The following is a 19,129-nucleotide window of genomic DNA, read 5'->3' on the forward strand; positions in this document are numbered from 1 at the left end:
CGAAGGGCGGGGCCCGCCGGAGTGTGTGACTTAGGCATCCAGCGCACTGCCTGACCCGAAGCACCGACCCGAGTTATGCCCACCCTTCAACTTTGCGATGGAAACGTGTTAGGGAAAGCTAGGTAACTAGTGGGCCGCAGCTGGGCCGCCGGGGCAGGCCGGGGACGCCGCGGTGGGCCTGGAGGTCCTTGGGGCCCGTGGGCTCTCACTGCCGCCCGCCCCTTCCGGCTCCTCCCCGTAGTGCAAAGGGCGCTTGAGCGAGGTGATCGGAGCAGTTGCAGCGAGGACCATGTTGCTTCCGAACATCCTGCTCACCGGTCAGGGCGCGCGGCCGGGAGGGGCTGGGAGGGGGCAGGCGAGGTTTGCGGAGTGCTCTGGGCCTCGGGCCCCGCTCAGTGTTCTGTTTGGAGGCCTCCCGAGGGCCGCGAGGCGGCTGCAGCGCCCCGGGAGCCGACCCTCACGGGCTTGGCAGGAGGTGGGGGAGGGGATGCGGAACGTTAATTCCGGTGGCCCGAGACTTCCGGGGGAGGAGGAGAGAGGTCGGCAGATCAGCTCTCCTGCTTGGCAGTCTGCTTAGTCTTTCTGAATCTGGTATTTTGTGTGTAAAATGGGTTGTTGATTCTTTGGCAGGGTTGGCTTTGGGATTTTTAGCGAAATAGTGTAAGGTCACATCTGTTCTCCAGTAGAGCCATTAATGGTGGAGGCCTCACTCCTTAGGCCTCCCTGGGCCATATTTTATTTTTTCCTTTGCTCCTCAGATCAGATTTCGGGAAATGACTTTAGATGTTTGTGGTGTGACTAAATTACTGTATGCCTTTGTTGAGTTACATCAGAGGTTCTCCCCAGCCCCTTAAAGGAGAGGAATCTAGTGAGCATTTCGGGTCGTTTCTCGCGTAGGAGTGGGTCTTTGAAGCCATACTCAGGGTGCGTGTTACCGGTGAAGGAACTAAAATGCTGCTGCGTAACGACTTCATCGAATATTTTAGTCCTTAAAGTGTTTATTAAATTGTAGACCATTCGTGGAAAAATCTAATGCATGTAGATTTTATTGGAACGTACCGAAAAATTAAGAGTCGGTGGAAATAAAGCAGTAAAGTTACAGCGTTCATCTAAACATAAGATGATTTGCAGCGCACAAGACATGTCTGTTTCTGAGAGGTGCCGATTAACCAGGCCACAAATAATGTTTAGCATTTAAGATTTCTTAAGTGGAAGATATCACATCTTTTTGCATGGATCAAACATAGTGCCTTGGTTATTAATATTGTGTCATTGTCAAAACTTTAAAGTGAGCATTTTATTGAAAACATAATTGAGTCCAGGGTTCAGACTTGGTGAATTATAGTGGACTTGAGGTAACTGTTAATCTCTTCCGTGTGGGAACTGGATTATCCCTGTTATCTTTATGCTCAAGTTTAATTTCAGGGATGTTAAACCTGAATAGCTGAAAATTACAAATTTGATCTTGAAGTGTAATTATAATAGGTATCAAAAGGGGAAGGTAAGAAGCAATGTATAGTATGTAGTATTGTCATTTATGTAAAAGGGAATATATGTTGTATTTATGTATGTATATACAAAGTATGTATATACATGTACATTCATATGCAACATAAATAGGGTTTCTCTGGGAAGATATACATGTATGGGAAACTGGTTCACAGTGGTTGTCTCTAGGGAAGGGTGCAAGGGGTAAGACTGCTTACATTTTAACATGAACAGTTTTTGTTTTTGTTTTGGGACAGTCTCATTATGTTGCCGGGGCTGGTCTCGAACTCCTGAGCTTAAGCAATCCCCCTGCCTTGGCCTCCCAAATTGCTGGGATTACAGGCATGAGCCACCACACCTGGCTATGAACAGTTTCTTAATCTATTTAAATTAAAGCAAATATGCCGGATGGGTGGCTCATGCCTGTAATCCCAGTACTTTGGGAGAGGGAGGTGGGCAGATTGCTTGAGCTCAGCCTAGGCAACATAGCGAAACCCCATCTACAAAAATTAACCAGGGCATGGTGGTACACACTATGGCCTCGTCAACTGGACATGCTGAGATGGGAGGATTGCTTGAGCCCGGGAGGTTAAGGCTGCAGTGAGCCAAGTGCCACTGCACTCCACCTGAGCAACAAAGAGATATCTTGTCTTTAAAAAAAAAAAGTAAATAAATGACTGTAATTGATTTGAGGTGGTTAATTTTATTCTGAACAGTTCCATGGTAGTAGCAGGCAGTTTGAATCTGCGACAGAATCTGCTGAGCCTCACCCTTGAAGGATCAATAACTGGGTAATATTTTGACATTCAGTTAGCTTTGGAAAATTTTTATTAGATCATAGACATATTGAGGTGGCTCATGCCTGTAATTCCAGCACTTTGGGAGGCTGAGGTGGGCGGATCACCTGAGGTCAGGAGTTCGAGACCAGCCTGGCCAATATGGGGAAACCTCGTCTCTAAAAATTCAAAGATTATTAGCTGGGTGTGGTGGCAGATGCCTGTAATTCCAGCCACTCAGGAGACTGAGGCAGGAGAATCACTTGAATCTGGGAGGTGGAGGTTGCAGTGAGTTGAGATTTTGCCACTGCATTCCAGCCTGGGTGACAAGAAGGAAACTCCATCTCAAAAAAAAAAACTTACATATGATTGCTAATTAGAAGATTTTTCATTTCATTCATTGAGAACCTTAAGGGCAGAGACCAGGGGAGACTCTGTCTCAAAAAAAAAAAAAAAAAAAAAGGGCAGAAGGTGGGCTACAGTGTGATGAGTAGTATTTCACAAACAATATTTTTCTGTGGCTTATCTTACAGGTACACCAGGGGTTGGAAAAACCACACTAGGCAAAGAACTTGCATCAAAATCAGGACTGAAATACATTAATGTGGGTGATTTAGCTCGAGAAGGTAAGGGACACTTTGATGTTAGATTTATTATTATTATTTTTTAAAGTCTGATAGCGGAGTGTTAGTGCTAGGTATTGTCAGAGGGTACAAAAAACAGCTTGCCATTAAAGAATATATACTCTTAGGTAATCCACAGAAATATTAAGTGTCTAATGCTATGTCCTGGTTATTTTGACCATTTTCCCTTCTGTCTTCAAAATGGCTAGCAATTCTTGTGAATTGTTGGGAAGGCTCCTATGAAGAGACTGGATTTAGGATAGGTAGAATGTGAATAAGGAGAATGTTTTTAAGTTGAGCAAACAAAGGTTTGGTACTGCTAAACATGTATATGAGCACAGTGAGTGTATTGGTCTCACTGGAAGGAGATTATTTTGAGTTCAGGCATAGGACATGACTATGCTATCTTAGATTAGTTTGAGATTTGCATGCAACTGCATATATTGTAAGATGATAGATGTTATTTATTTTACCCTGTTTTCCCCTAATCTTTTATTGCTCCCTTATTTGTGTCTTCATCTTTTTATAGTCAATGATGATTTGTACATGGTAGGAACTCCATAAATTTAAGTAAAGGGACTTAAAGTATGCCTCATTAAAATTGAGAAAACATAGTTTGATTTTTTTAAAATTTTTTACAGTTAAATCTATGTTAATAGATTTAAACATTTTTAAGTTCCTGACAGTTGCTACTAAAGTAACTATTTCAGATTGATCTAATGTACATATTTTTTTCAAATGATCTAAAGTCTGATCATCGGATATCATGGAGTCTGGCAAGATGGCTTCTCCCAAGAGCATGCCGAAAGATGCACAGATGATGGCACAAATCCTGAAGGATATGGGGATTACAGAATATGAGCCAAGAGTTATAAATCAGATGTTGGAGTTTGCCTTCCGATATGTGACCACAATTCTAGATGATGCAAAAATTTATTCAAGCCATGCTAAGAAAGCTACCGTTGATGCAGATGATGTGCGATTGGCAATCCAGTGCCGTGCTGACCAGTCTTTTACCTCTCCTCCCCCAAGAGATTTTTTATTAGATATCGCAAGGCAAAGAAATCAAACGCCTTTGCCATTAATCAAGCCATATTCAGGTCCTAGGTTGCCACCTGATAGGTATTGCTTAACAGCTCCAAACTATAGGCTGAAATCTTTACAGAAAAAGGCATCAACTTCTGCAGGAAGAATAACAGTCCCGCGGTTAAGTGTTGGTTCGGTTACTAGCAGACCAAGTACTCCCACACTAGGCACACCAACCCCACAGACCATGTCTGTTTCAACTAAAGTGGGGACTCCCATGTCCCTCACGGGACAAAGGTTTACAGTGCAGATGCCTACATCACAGTCTCCAGCTGTAAAAGCTTCAATTCCTGCAACTTCAGCAGTTCAGAATGTTCTCATTAATCCATCATTAATTGGGTCCAAAAACATTCTTATTACCACTAATATGGTGTCATCACAAAACACTGCCAGTGAATCATCAAATGCATTGAAAAGAAAACATGAAGATGATGATGATGATGATGACGACGACGACTATGATAATTTGTAATCTAGTCTTGTTGCATATAACGTGTACTTGGTCTTGAATTTATTGTACTGATATTAAACAAGCATGCTGGATGTTTTCAAGTTGTGTTTTAGAAAACTTTAATAATATTTAATGAGTAAATACAGTTACCATACTTTTCAATTTAAATGAAGGTTCAGCCTTAAAAGTGTAAGAAAAATAAAGTTGTCATTCAGTAACTTGATTGTTGGTGCTTTGGCAATTATGTTTTTTAAAAGCAGTTTTCTCCCTGTTGTCACCAAGAGGAGTAACAGTTGACAGTTGCAGCAACTTGTAGTACTGCATTCTATTATTACCATTAGCATGTCACCTCAAGTGTCTTCAGATATATAGATCATAGTAGGCTCTCAAGTGTGTATGTCACTCTTGTGATCCATTCTCTCAGATTGCTGAAGTATAACCATGACTCCTCTTTGGAGAGACCACTTGGTCAGGATTTTTATTCATAGTGAATTCTTACCTGCTTTGATTATCTTTCTCAATCACCAAACTTCCTTGTTCCCATTTTTCTGTCCCTTTGGTTATATTAAGAACCCTTAGTGTCTCTAGTATGTCTTCCACTTAAAAAATTATCAGTGCCTCTTTTTTCAGAGCATCTTTGTTCTTCATATTCCTGATACTATAAGTTAGTATCATGTTCACTTTTGATCCAGGTCTGATAATTAGGTTATAGTTCGTGTGTGTGTGTGTGTGTGTATATACATGTATATATTTTATATTTTTGAGCTGAAGTCTCTGTCACCCAGGCTGGAGTGCAGTGGCACAATCATGGCTCACTGTAACCTCTACCCCCCCAGATGCAAGCAGTTCTCTTGCCTCAGCCCTGAGTAGCTGAGATTACAGGCACATGCCACCACACCCAGCTAATTTTTGTATTTTTAGTAGATGCAGGGTTTCACCACGTTGGACAGGCTGGTCTCGAACTCCTGACTTCGTGATCTGCCTGCCTCAGCCTCCCAAAGTGCTGGGATTACAGGCGTGAGCCACCGCGCCTGGCAATCTATATTTTTTTGATTAAAAAATTTTTTTTTGTTCCAAAGAACATCAGTTTCTCAAGGTTGTAGTTTCTAAAACTTAGATCTTTATTTGCTATCATACAGCTACTCATTTTCCATTTTATTTTATTTATTGAGATAGAATCTTGCTCTGTTGCCTGGGTGGAGTACAGTGGCACAATCTCAGCTCACTGCAACCTCCATGTCCCAGATTCAAGCTATTCTTACACCTCAGCCTCTGGAGTAGCTGGAATTACAGGCGTGTACCACCACACCTTGCTAATTTTTGTATGTTTAGTAGAGATGGGCTTTCACCATGTTGTCCAGGCTGGTTTTGAACTCCTGCCCTCAAGTGATCCACTCACCTCGGCCTCCCAAAGTGCTGGGATTACAGGTGTGAGCCACTGGACTTGGCCTTTCCATCATATATCTATGTGAAATCTGATTTTGTTCCTCACTGTTGAACGCCACCTTTCTGAGTCATACAAGTTAATTTCATTCATGCATTCCAATGTTACTTTCACTCAATTTAACATTTCTAAAATAATAATAGCATTGAGAGCAATGATAACACCAGACCAAGGACAATCCAGTATGAGGCACTTGTCTTCCTCTTCTTTGTGTCCTCTCCTACCTGTACTCACACCATTTCATTTGGTTGAGATGAGTCTTGCTCTGTTGCCCACGCTAGAGTATGGTGGCCTGATGATAGCTCATTGCATCCTTGAACACCTGGGCTCAAGTGATCATCCTGCCTCAGCCTCCCTGGTAGCTGGGACTACAGGCACACACCACCCTGCCCGGCTAATTTAAAGATTTTTTTTTTTGCAGAGATAGGGTCTGGCTTTGTTGCCCAGGCTGGTTTATTCCTGGGCTCAAGTGATCCTTCTGCCTTAGCCTCCCAACGTGCTCGGATTACAGACGTGAGCCACAGTACCTGGGGTATTCAAACACCATTTTAGTCAGTTGTGTATAGTTTCAACCATCCTCTTTGTTCTTTATTAGTGAGATTATTTCATGAAATGGGATCTAAGTATTAAAGGAAAAGTGTTTTTTCCTCCCTTCTGTAATGCCAGATAAAGGATTTCTGATCTGACTTGACCTGGAGTTTGATGAAGGTACTTTGTGGGGTTTTTTAATTTTTTTTTTTCTTTGTTTCTTTTTGAGACAGGGTCTTGCTCTGTGGCCCTGGCTGGACTACAGTGGTACAGTTTCCCCACTACAACCTCAGCCTCCCAGGCTCAAATGATCCTCCCGTTTCAGCTTCCCCAGTAGCTGGAACTATAGACAAGTCCTCACTCTGTTACCTAGGCTGGTCTCCTGTTCCCAGGCTCAAGTGATTCTCCCACCTTGGCCTCCCACAAGTGCTGGGATTATAGGTGTTAGCCATTGCGCAAGGCCTGATGAGGTACTTTGTAAGGTTTAACATGCCAGATTTTATAACCCAGATCCTGTTTGAATATATCTGGAGATATTCTGAGGCATCCAACCTCCTTTTTATTTCAAGTTGTGATGTATTTTAAGGGAAACCAGCCAATCTATAATGCAGTGTTTCTCAACTAGGTGATTTTTGCCCTTGGAGGGTGTATGTGTGAAGACGTTTTTGGTTGTGTGGAGGGGGAGGTGATGGCCAGATTTACTACTGCTATCTAGTGATTACTGGCCAGGGATTCTACTAAAGATCCTACAGTTCACAGGACAGTCCCGTCTCCCCTAATAACAATTACCAGACTCAAAATGTCATTTGTAATAAGGTTGAGAAACCTTGCTGTAAATAAATGAGACTTATTCTGATGTTCACTAAAGTCAGAAAAAAAGGCTTTAAGAAAACCCTAATTTTAAACATATTTCTAAAAGTTTAGTATCATCATAGTGATGATGTGGAATTGCAGTTGTAGTTGAGAGAGGTTATCTTTGCTCTTGAAACCAAGGCAAAAAAAATTAGGTGGGGAATTAAGTTTAAGAAAACTGGCTGGGCATGGTGGCTTACGCCTATAAATTGCAGCACTTTGGCCCAATGTGGTGGCTCATGCCTGTAATCCCAGCATTTTGGGAAGCTGAGGTGGGTGGATCACCTAAGGTCAGGAGTTCAACACCAAAGCCAGGCCAACATAGTGAAACCCCATCTCTAATAAAAATACAAAAAATTTGCCGGGTATGGTCGTGGGCGACTGTAATCTCAGCTGCTTAGGAGGCTGAGACAGGAGAATCACTTGAACCCAGGAGGCAGAGGCTGCAGTGAGACGAGATGTCACTGCATTCCAGCCTGGTCAAGACAGAGTGAGACACTATCTCAAAATCAGTTGGGCATTGCTGCGGGCACCTGTAATCCCAGCTACTCGGGAGGCTGAGGCAGGAGAATTGTTTGAACCTGGGAGGCAGTGGTTATAGTGGGCCAAGATCATGCCACTGTACTCTAGCCTGGGCAACAGAAGGAGACTGTCTCAATTAAAAAAAATTTAAGAATCTTACTGTGGTATGAATATAAAAATGCTTCTCTTTATTTGTATTTTGAGAGTCTGTTGCCCAGGCTGGAGTGCAGGGGTGAGATCTTGGCTCACTGCAGCCTCTACCTCCTGGGATCAAGCGATTCTCCTGCCTCAGCCTCCTGAGTAGCTGGGGTTACGGGCATGTACCACCAAGCCCGGCTAATTTTTGTATTTTTAGTAGAGATGGGTTTTCACCATGTTAGTCGGGCTAGTTTCTAACTTCTGACCTTGTGCTCCACCTGCCTCAGCCTGCCAAAGTGCTGGGATTCCAGGCGTGAGCCACTGTGCTAAGCCCGTAAGAATGCTTTTCTTGTTACTATTCTCACAGTCTGAAGACGCCTGCTCACTTGATATCCTATCCTATACACAATCATGTAAGTATACTCTTACTAGCATTCTTAATTTTCCTGGCACCAGTTTTTTAGTCTTTGGCCTCTGTTCCTAAATGGATACCCATAGGTCTAGACAAAGTAATATATTGACATTGGATCCATTTCCAATAGAAATTGTAAAGCATAGCTTAGCCTTCAACACTTAGAATCTTGATATATCTCTAACCCAGGGGTTGGCAAGCTACTATTGTTTTTGTATGACTTCTGAGCTAAAGACTAGCCTGTAAAGTGTAAGGTATTTATTATCTGGCCCTTTGCAGAAAGAAAAAATGCTGTTCCCTGTTCTATTCTTTTCTGAATCCTATTTTTCCTCTCCCCTTATCAACTCTCACTGGAAGCCTTGGAAACTAATTCTTCTATTGGCCTCTCTGACACTGCTCTTTCCCCATCTTTGCATCCGGTCCTTTTCCTTCCACCTGTTTCCCCCATGATTTCATTGCAGCCATCTTGTAATTCTGCCCCTCCTACTAGTAATCTCACTCACTCATGACTAGTCACTTCCTTGTGCTGATGACTCTTAAATTTATAATTAAAACAGCCCAATTTCTAGACACCTGTTAGACATAACCATCTGAATAGTTCCCAGTTGTTTACAGCTCTAAATGAGTATGTTTAAAGCACATGCTCTGAAGGCATCCTTGACTATACTTGCCCATTCCTCTGATTTCTACCTCCCAAACATGTAAATACACATTCACTCTTTCCACACAGATCCACTTGGCCTTTAAATCTTTATGGTTTCTCTGACACACCCTTACTGTACGCCTATTCCAGCAAGACCACTGGTGCGTGTCTAGAATCCTACCTAGAATCTCCTATTTGACCTCTTCAGTATATCTCTCCTTCCTCATTTACACCATTGTTTCCTTAAAAGTGAGGAAGGAGGATGACATGATTTGAACTTTTTATGCACATAGTCCATCCTCCTTAAGGAAATACAGGAATTTTTTTTTTTTTTTGAGCCGGTAAGGAAATACAGGAATTTTTTTTTTTTTTTGAGACGGAGTTTCGCTCTTGTTACCCAGGCTGGAGTGCAATGGCGTGATCTCGGCTCACCGCAACCTCTGCCTCCTGGGTTCAGGCAATTCTCCTGCCTCAGCCTCCTGAGTAACTGGGATTACAGGCATGCGTCACCATGCCCAGCTAATTTTTTGTATTTTTAGTAGAGACGGGGTTTCACCATGTTGACCAAGATGGTCTCCATCTCTCGTGATCCACCCGCCTCGGCCTCCCAAAGTGCTGGGATTACAGGCTTGAGCCACCGCGCCCGACCATGAAATTTTTTATAAAATGGCCACTGTTTACCAGCAGCCATTCTCTCCCCTATGTCCCCTTCAGTGTACTCATCATACCCTATTATTCTCAAACACTAGGAATTTTCCACCTCGAGTCTTTATGCATGCTGTTCTCTTTGTAGGTTCCCTTGTCTTCCTTACAACTCCTTAGAGGCCCAATGCCAGTGTCATATCTTTGGCTCTTTAACTTCACTATGCAGAATTAATTGCCCTTTTCTCGCCACATAAAAAGCCAGGTATTTTAAAGGTACCCAATCATTCTAAACCAGTTAATTTTTTGTTCTAATTGCTTTAGAGTTATCAGCTTCTTGTTGAATTGAGGTAAATGTGGTGAATATGTTTCCAAAAGAAGAAATATGAAAACATTTCAAGTATTGGCAGCAGTGTCAAAATAATTAGCATCCCAATATGATTAAAGAACAGCTGTCACTTGAGTGTATATCAGTTCTAGGATGGCAGTTAGACATAATGTCATGATGATACAGTTTGACAAACAGCAGTAGCTGGGAAAGTTTTTTAAGGTAAGAATGAGCTTTAAAAAAAATTGGGGGTGGAGGGGTAGAGCCTGGCTCAGTGGCTCACGCCTGTAATCTCAACACTTTGGGAGGCCAAGGTAGGTGGATCACCTGAGGTTAGGAGTTCCAGACCAGACTGGCCAACATGGTAAAACCTTGTTTCTACTAAACATATAAAAATTAGCCAGGTGTGGTGGCAAACACCTGTAATCCCAGCTACTCGGTAGGCTGAGGCAGGAGAATCACTTGAACCCAGGAGGGAAGAGGTTGCAGTGAGCCAGGGTCGCGCCATTTAACTCTAGCCCCACAGTTGATTTTTTTTTTTTTTCCCGCAAGTAATATATCTGTGCCTGGAATAAAAAAAATAATAAGTCACAAAGCTTTGTTTAGAAAGTTGATTTAATTTTCTAATCTCTTGGTCTAATCAAATCAAACTCTGATCTTTGCTTAAGATCCTATGTAGAGGCAACTTCTAAAGTAGCCTCAGTTTACCTGACCCCTTACCACTTATTTTCTCATTGTTCTGACTTTACCTCCTTTGAAATGGCCTGCCCCTTCCTAGTCTCTACCTTTGACATCTTGTTTTCTCTATTTAGAAGAGTCTTTTCTAGTGGTTTTTTTTTTTTTAATGTATCTAACTACTGCAAGTCTCCGCTTAAATGTCACTTCCTCCAGGAAGCCTCCTTTAATATCCCAAGTTTATGTGAGGTGTCCATCCTTATTCCCATATCACCATGAACTATAACATTAAAATATTATAATTTCCAGGTGACTTGTCTGTCTTCTCCCACTTTATTTTAAACTCTTTGAAGGAAGGATTGTTTGTCTTCTTGCTCACTTTATCAATTATGTCCTCATTATCCCTTAGGTCACTGGTATGTGGTATTTGGTGAATGTTTTTGGGAATGAGTGTTTATTTATTTATTTTTGGTTTTTAAAATTTTTCTTTATTTATTGATTTATTTCTCTTTTTAAAAATTTGTTTGTTTGTTTTGTGTGAATGAGTGTTGACAAGTTTGGATTACAGCTGAGCAAAGTGGTACATGCTTGCAGTCCCAGCGCTTTGGGAGGCCAAGGCAGGCAGATCACTTGAGCTCAGGAGTTCGAGACCAGCCTGGGCAACATGGTGAGACCCTGTCTCTATGAAAAAATACAAAAATTAGCCAGACATGGTGGGACACACCTATAGTCCCAGATACTTGGTGGGGCTCAGGCAGGAAGATAACTTGAACCCAGGAGGCTGAGGCTGGAATGAGCTGAAATTGCACCACTGCACTTCAGCCTGGGTAACAAAGTGAAACCCTGTCTCAAAAATAATAAAAGTTAGGATTACACTATTTTATTAAAATAGATTAACATGGCTGGGTGTGGTGGCTCACACCTGTAATCCCAGCACTTTGGGAGGCTGAGGTGGGTAGATCACTTGAGGTCCAAAGTTTGAAACCAGCCTGGCCACCATGGTGAAACCCCATCTTTATTAAAAGTATAAAAATTAGTTGGGCGTGTTGGCACGTACCTGTAATTCCAGCTACTCGGGAGGCTGAGGCCGAAGCGGGAGAATTGCTTGAGTCCAGGAGGTGGAGGTTGCGGCGAGCCAAGATCGCACCACTGCACTCCAGCCTGGGCAACAGAGCGAGACTCTGTCTCCAAAAAAAAAAAAAAAAGTAAAAAAAAATAAAATATATTAACATGATTTAAGAAATTCTGCACTTCAGCATTAGTATAAAGACTTTAATCCTGGCTAGGCATGGTGGCTCACACCTATAATCTTAACACTTTGGGAGGCCAAGGCAGAAGGATTGCTTGAACCCAGGCGTTCAAGACCAGCCTGGGCAACATAAGGAGACCTTATCTCTACAAAAATTACAAAAATTTATCTCTACAAAGAAGAAGAAAATTAACCAGGTGTGGTGGCACAAGCCTGTAGTCCCAGCTACTCGGGAGGCTGAGATGGGAGGATCATTTGAGCCTAGGAGGTCAAGGCTAGTGCTGTGATTGTGCCACTGCACTCTAGACTGGGCAACAGAATGAGACCTATCCATATAAAAATAAAGACTTTAAAAGTTGACTCATCTATTTTAGACAGCATATGTTGGTTTAAGTCATCCTTTACTATTTTTTTAAGATGGACTCTTGCTCTGTCACTCAGGCTGGAGTGCAGTGGCATGATCTCAGCTCACAGCAACCTCAGCCTCCTGAGTAGCTGGGATTATAGGTGCCCACCACGATACCGGGCTAACTTTTGTATTTTAGTAGAGAGGGGGTTTCACCATGTTGGCCAGGCTGGTCTCCAACTCCTGACCTCAGGAGATCCACCTGCCTTGGCCTCCCAAAGTGCTCGGATTACAAGCGTGAGCCACCATGCCCGGCCAAAGACATCTTTTAAAAAGTCAAAGGTTTAAAGTATGAAGGGATCTCCATGTTTACCTATTTAAGATTACCGCTTAGCACAGAATCAGCTGTATTCTTAGATTTTGTGGTACTGTTAAAAAAAAATACAATATTGTAAAAATAGTATATGGAAAAATACTCTAATCCTACTATTTTCATCTTTTGTTTTTCTTCTAATCTTTGCCCCTAGTAAAGACAACTTTGAATTCTGCTTTTTATATTTTACATTTGTATATGTGAGCATTTATCATGTTGCTGCCTAGTCTATATTACATAGTATTGTTAAACTATGTTAACTGTAATACTGTAACTCTAATACTTATTTACTTGTGTTTAGTTACATGATATTTTATAAAGCTGGTAAACCAAGCTTTATTTCCTTATTGTTCAACATTTTTTATTATTTTCTAGTTTTGTCCAATTAGACATTAAATGGTAGAGTAAATCACTAAATAGATTGAACTTATAACTGGCATAAATACAGACTCATTTTAATTTGCATCTCTGTAATAGCTAGAAAAGTTCAGTATTTTTTCATGTGTGTTTACTTTTTTTCCACTTTTCCATCTTGTGTGAATTCTTGTTTATTCTTGCAATTTATTGTTATTTTGGTTTTAAGTTCTTTATATTATCTACATTTCAATCCTTTGTCATTTTTCCCATTCTGTTACTTATCTTAGAGTTTTATTATTTCTCAAGGAAGAGAGAGTCAACATTTTAAATGACTGGATCAGTATTTTTATTTCTGCCACTCAACAAATTCAAATGAATCTCCTTTATAGATCCATCTAGAGTTTGTGTTATAAAGGATTCAGGTTGTTTTCTAAATTGTTACCCAGTTTTCTTTACACCAAGACAGTTTGATTTTCTAGATTGAGAGAGTTTCTGGTAGGTGAGCAATAGCCCAAGGAGTCAGAGGCCACACTAGGATGGTAGAAAGGTGGTTTATGTGTCCAGAATCAGTCCACAGACCCTCCAAGCAAGACAAGGGGTTAAACTGCCTCAGTGCCCCCCAGTGCCCATCAGACTACTCCTGTGTCCCTTCAGAACTTAGGTTCATTTTAACCTCATTTCAACCCATACCAAAATATTAAGGGGAAAGAGGTGAGAAGACTGCTATATAACATGCTCTCAGAGATGGATAATGGATGATCTAAACCTACCTTAGATTATTACCTCCTAGCAGCTGAGGGTAAGGGTAAGATGGTATGTCTTACCTCCTGAAAGAAAACTTTGAAAGCCAGCTGTGATTTGTTGGAAAGTTCTTATGTTAAATTTAAATTTGCCTCCTTTGTAATTCTGTACATTATTTTTGTTTTGCCTTCTGAAATAAGACTATTTAACTCTTACGAGGAATGGCAGTTTGGGATGCTGGAAATCTAGAAGTAAAGATACTGTTCAGGAGCATCTGGGTCCTGACCCTTCTCAGTCCCCATGAGGATATGAGCTCAGTGACAGAGGGTTCATTTCTAGAAACAAGAATCTGTTACTACTTTTTCTTTCTTTTTTGAGACAGGGTCTTGCTTTGTCACCCAGCCTGGAGTACAGTGATATGATCTCAGCTCACTGTAACCTCCGCCTCCCAGATTCACGCACTCCTCCCACCTCAGCCTCCCAAGTAACTGTGACTACAGGTGTGGACCACCATGCCTGGCTAATTTTTTTTTTTTCTTGTAGAGACAGGGTCTCAACATGTTTCCCAGGCTGGTCTTGAACTCCTGGGCTCAAGCGATCCTCCTACCTTGGACTCCCAGAATGCTGGGGTTGCAAGCGCAAAGCCACCATGCCTGGCCTGTTACCGCTTTTGATAAATTAATCTGCTTTTAATGTATTTGAGTGTGTTTGTATCTGTTCAGGTGTTTCCTCTTCCCACCAATCTGTAGTTCAACAAAAACAATATAGTCCACTTCTACTAATAGCCCCACAAATTCTGAAGTTGACTATTCACTCCTTTTAGTTGGGTTCAGTTTTGATATTTAAAGTAGTTTCAAATACATTGGTATTCAAGTTTCTCTCTAGACAAAATCCTAATTTATCAGTCAGTATGGCTCCTTTATATTTGGTGTCTATGTGACATTTATTTTGTTAGTATTTAAAAGAATAATTGATAAAACAATTCTAAAGTCTAGAAGTAGTTGAAAATTACTTAAAGTTACTTAGAAAATAGTTTTTAACAAGCAATTCTAAATCTCTTTTAGAACAATTATATGATGGCTATGATGAAGAGTATGATTGTCCCATTTTAGATGAAGACAGAGTAAGTATGACTTTTTCACAAAGTATGCATTTGTTGAATTTAATAGGAAAGTTGACTTCAGTTTTCTTAAGAAACATTTTTTATAACTTTTCTTACAGGTAGTTGATGAGTTAGATAACCAAATGAGAGAAGGTGGAGTTATTGTTGATTACCATGGTTGTGATTTCTTCCCTGAACGCTGGTTTCATATAGTTTTTGTGCTGAGAACAGATACCAACGTATTGTATGAAAGACTTGAAACAAGGTAAGAAAGGAAAAACATCAGATTCTTAAAGCATAATATTAACTTTTATTCAGATTCCTGAAATTGGCCAGTAGTACCACGATAAAGGGTTTTTTGTTTTTGTTTTTTTTTGAGACAAAGTCTCCCTCTGTCAACCTGGCTAGAAGGCAGTGGTGTGATCTTGGCTCACTGCAACTTCCACCTCCCTGGTTCAAGCAAGTCTCATGCCTCAGCCTCCTGACTAACTGAGACCACAGGCACATGCCATCATGCCTGGCTAATTTTTGTATTTTTTGTAGAGATGGGGTCTCACCATGTTGTCCAGACTGGTCTCAAACTCCTGGGCTCAAGCAATTTGCCCACCTTGGCCTCCCAAAGTCCTGGGGTTACAGGTGTGAGTCACAGCACCCAGCTAATAAAGGGTTTTATTTGAAAATATGACTACTTTAAAATATGGGCAGTACTTTCTGAGTACTGACAAATCTGATTGAACAAAATGTACTATGTAGAAACCCTATTTAGTCATGCTTTTTCTTTGATATAAAAACCCTTGCTAGGAAAACAGCCAAATCCCTAACATACTCTCTGCTTACTGTCTGCACTTCCTCAATTTATCCCCACATCAGGAATGGGAAAGCTTATGAAAAACTAACAAAATAAACCAGCATTTTACAATCTTTACCATATACCTGAGTTAAACCCACAAATGGAGCATCAGATTTAATACAGAAGAACCAGTAAAGAGAAACTTTTAGGGAAGTCTTTTTTCCCCACTGTTTTTTGATCAAAGCTGTGGGAATATGGGGATTCTAGAGAAATTAGAGGGCAAACTCAAAGGAAAGCTCCAGAATTTTGCTTAACGTCAGAGACAGAATTTGTGGTTTTCACTGATTAGAGTCAACTCTGACTAACCACTATTGTTTGGGATACTTGTAAAATCCTTGCACAGAATAGTATGGTAGCAAATATACGTATAGGAGAAGATAAATTGGGGCTAGACCTAAAACTTACTTTCTTTAGGCAGGGAAAAGCCATTAAAAGTTTTGGGGCAGAGAAGTAATAGAGACTATATGGTACATATGCCTTTTTTCAATCAAAACAAATTAAAATTTGATTAAAAAGTTACTGTTTTACACATATAGCCAAGGGTATGACTAAAGTATGAAAAAAACTATGAGAGAGCTAGTTAGTATTTTTAACTATTGAAAAGGTTATAAAAAAGTAACAGCTTTAGGCTGGGCATGGTTGAGTTGTCGGGGAGTGGGGAGGCAGGATGGCTCACATCTTACACCTATAATCCCAGCAATTTGGGAGACTGAGGCAAGATGATTGCTTGAGCCCTGGAGTTTGAGACCAGCCTGGGCAACATAGCAAGACCCAGGTCTCTACAAAAAAATAAAAAATTTAGCCAAGTGTGGTGGCATGCACCTGTGGTCCCAGCTACTTTGGAGGCTGAGATGGGAGGAATGCTTGAGCTTGGGAGGTTGAGGCTGCAGTGAGCCATGATTGCACCACTGCACTCCAGCCTGCTTGCAAAGCAAGACTCTGTCTCAAAAACAGCAACCAAAAAACAAAAATAATCTACTTTATTGAGATTTAATTTACATTCACCCATTTAAAGTACATAATTCAGGGTTTTTTCCCCAGTTTTATGGATACATAATAGGTGTATTTGTCAGTTGTTCAGTTGTTTTTTCTTTTTGTATATCAAAAGGTTGTATAATCATTACCACAACCAATTATAGAAAATTTTTGTCACCCCAAAAGAAACCCTATACCCAGTAGTAGTTACTCACCTCTTAATTCTCAGTTCCCCAGCCCTAGGCAACCAATCATCTACTTTCTATCTTTATGGATTTCTCTATACTAGATATTTCATATAAATGAAATCATCAGGATATGGACTTTTATGTCTTATCTTCTTTCAATTAGTAAGTTTTCAAGGTTCATTTGTGTTGTAGCATGTACCAGTACTTCATTCCTTTTTATACTATTCCCTTATATGGGAATAGTATAAAATTTCAAATACTATTCCCTTATATGGACATATCATTTTAAAATACATTTTTCAGGTTGTGGACATTGGGTTGTTTCTACTTTTTGGCTGTTACGAATATTGTATCTATAAACATTTTTGCACATGTTTTTGTGTGGACATCGTGTTTATTTTTCTTGTTTATATATGTAGGAATTGAATTGATGGGTAATATGGAAACTTTTTATTTGACCCTTTGAATAATGCCAAATTGTTTTCCTTAGTGGCTGCATCATCTCATATTCATACTATCTGTGTATGAGAGTTCTAATTTCTCCACATCCTCACCAACACCTGTTATTGTTCATCTTTTGGTTGTAGTCATCCATGTGAATTGTAATTTTGATTTGCATTTCCTTGATCGCTAGAGATGCTGAACATCTTTTCATGTGCTTATTAGACAGTTGTGTATCTTCCTTGGAGAAATACTCAGAACCTTTGCTCAGGTTTTAATTGGGTTACACATCTTTTTATTACTAAGTTATGGAAGTTATGCTAAAAATTCATTGGGAATTTATTGAATAGTTGACAAATTGTGGGGGGGAAAATTCAGACAAATCTAAATGTTGGGCTCATGATCCTTAGTTAACCCTGGTGTCAATAAACTTTATCGTGTAAACAGGTATCAGTCTTTCCTCTCTAGGTGAAGAGACCATGATAAGTGTCTTTCTGTAATTTTTTATGTATTTGAAAGTGTCCAGTATCTGATATATTTCTAAAACTTCAATTAATGCCACTTACTTTTCTTTTTGTTTGCTTAACCTCCCTGCCTTCTAGGGGTTATAATGAGAAGAAACTAACAGATAATATTCAGTGTGAAATTTTTCAAGTTATTTATGAAGAAGCCACAGAATCCTACAAGGAAGAAATCGTGCATCAGCTGCCCAGCAATAAACCAGAAGAGCTAGAAAATAATGTAGATCAGATCTTGAAATGGATTGAGCAGTGGATCAAAGATCATAACTCTTGACTTATAAGGCTAGCTACTTTATAATCACTCTTGTTGATATCTCTTTGCCAACATCATAGAAATTGTTCAGGTATCAGTAACCACTTTATTAAAATCACCTTGCAGGACTAGCAGGTGGATAGTATATAGGTTTATGCCTGTGTTTCTTTTTCTCCGTGAGAAAGCTAAACATCTGAAATATAATGAATATAGCATTATTAAGGACTGAGGCACAAACTGTGATTTTAATACTTAAATTGCTAAAGATAAATAAATCTGACAAAATGGGTAGATATCTTTTAATCTTATTACAGAAAAAAATACAGATGATCGCTTAAAATAAAACTAAAGATAAAGCCTCAGAGTATTCCTTTCTTCTTCCTTTAAATTAGAGAAAAAGGGAAGTGTTGTACTCTATACAAAATTCAAAAGGTATAAAAAGTGTTGAAAAGTTAGATCTCCCTTCCAGACCACCCTGTTCCCAGGCACCACAAGTTCCTTCCCTTTAGGAAATAATGTTACTAGTTTCCCATATGTCTTTTCAGAGGATTTATGCCTGCACAGTGTATATATGTGTGTGTACATTTTTAAAAGAATAGTATATTGTGCACACTATTCTGTACCTTTTTTCACTTAATGTATTTCATCCTCTTAGTATATCTTATATATCATCATATATATCATCTCAGTATAGACCTCCCTCTTCTTTGTTTTTTAGTTGAGATATACATATCATACCATAAAATTTACCATTTTAAAGTGTATAATCAGAACCGGGTATGGTGGCTCATGCCTGTAATCCCAGCAACTGGGGAGGCTTAGGTGGAGAATGGCTTGAGGCAGGAGTTTAAGACCCACCTGGGCAATAGAGCAAGACCTCAGACTCTAAAAATAAACATAAATAAAATTTACAATCCATTGGTTTTTAACTTATTAACAAGGTCATGTAACTGTCACCACTGTGGGGGAAGCAGTGATGCTAAAGGGAAATCTTACACCCTTCAGCAGTCACTCTCTGCTCCTTCCTCCTCATCCCCTTGCAGTCACTAGTCTACTTTCTGTCTGTATGGATTTGTGTATTCTGGATATTTCATATCAATGGGATTGTGCAATATGTGGCCTTTT

The 19,129-nt window shown here is 40.1% G+C and overlaps 3 protein-coding genes across 12 annotated transcripts in view; 2 read left to right on the plus strand and 1 right to left on the minus strand.

Moving 5' to 3' along the window:
• RAD17 (RAD17 checkpoint clamp loader component) overlaps positions 1–320 on the minus strand; it is a 42,857-nt gene extending 42,537 nt beyond the window's left edge. For 3 of the 5 annotated variants that reach the window (XM_035291464.3, XM_035291462.3, XM_035291461.3), the window contains exon 1: positions 84–320. The gene's annotated coding sequence lies outside the window, so the exon portion shown is untranslated. The remainder of the gene's footprint in view (positions 1–83) is intronic. The other 2 variants (XM_078365385.1, XM_078365383.1) reach the window with 1 other exon arrangement.
• On the plus strand, positions 53–4,647 carry TAF9 (TATA-box binding protein associated factor 9). Of its 5 annotated transcripts, none has more exons than XM_078365403.1 (4): positions 238–475; positions 2,205–2,279; positions 2,798–2,890; positions 3,637–4,647. In XM_078365403.1, exon 4 carries the CDS (start codon positions 3,654–3,656, stop codon positions 4,443–4,445), a length of 792 nt encoding a protein of 263 aa, XP_078221529.1. In that variant the 5' UTR covers positions 238–475; positions 2,205–2,279; positions 2,798–2,890; positions 3,637–3,653; the 3' UTR covers positions 4,446–4,647. The 5 variants fall into 5 exon arrangements, with proteins under 5 accessions (XP_078221531.1, XP_078221529.1, XP_078221528.1 ...); XM_078365402.1 differs by having other exon boundaries at positions 238–317; XM_078365405.1 differs by lacking the exons at positions 238–475; positions 2,205–2,279 and adding an exon at positions 53–122.
• AK6 (adenylate kinase 6) lies at positions 238–18,911 on the plus strand. Of its 2 annotated transcripts, none has more exons than XM_003732330.6 (5): positions 238–317; positions 2,798–2,890; positions 14,739–14,797; positions 14,896–15,041; positions 17,833–18,360. In XM_003732330.6, exons 1-5 carry the CDS (start codon positions 290–292, stop codon positions 18,023–18,025), a joined length of 519 nt encoding a protein of 172 aa, XP_003732378.2. In that variant the 5' UTR covers positions 238–289; the 3' UTR covers positions 18,026–18,360. The 2 variants fall into 2 exon arrangements, with proteins under 2 accessions (XP_003732378.2, XP_054108191.2); XM_054252216.2 differs by having other exon boundaries at positions 275–539; positions 17,833–18,911.
• The last annotated feature ends 218 nt before the right edge of the window (positions 18,912–19,129 follow it).

The sequence above is a fragment of the Callithrix jacchus genome, chromosome 2 (assembly GCF_049354715.1).
Source record: "Callithrix jacchus isolate 240 chromosome 2, calJac240_pri, whole genome shotgun sequence".
NCBI lineage: Eukaryota > Metazoa > Chordata > Mammalia > Primates > Cebidae > Callithrix > Callithrix jacchus.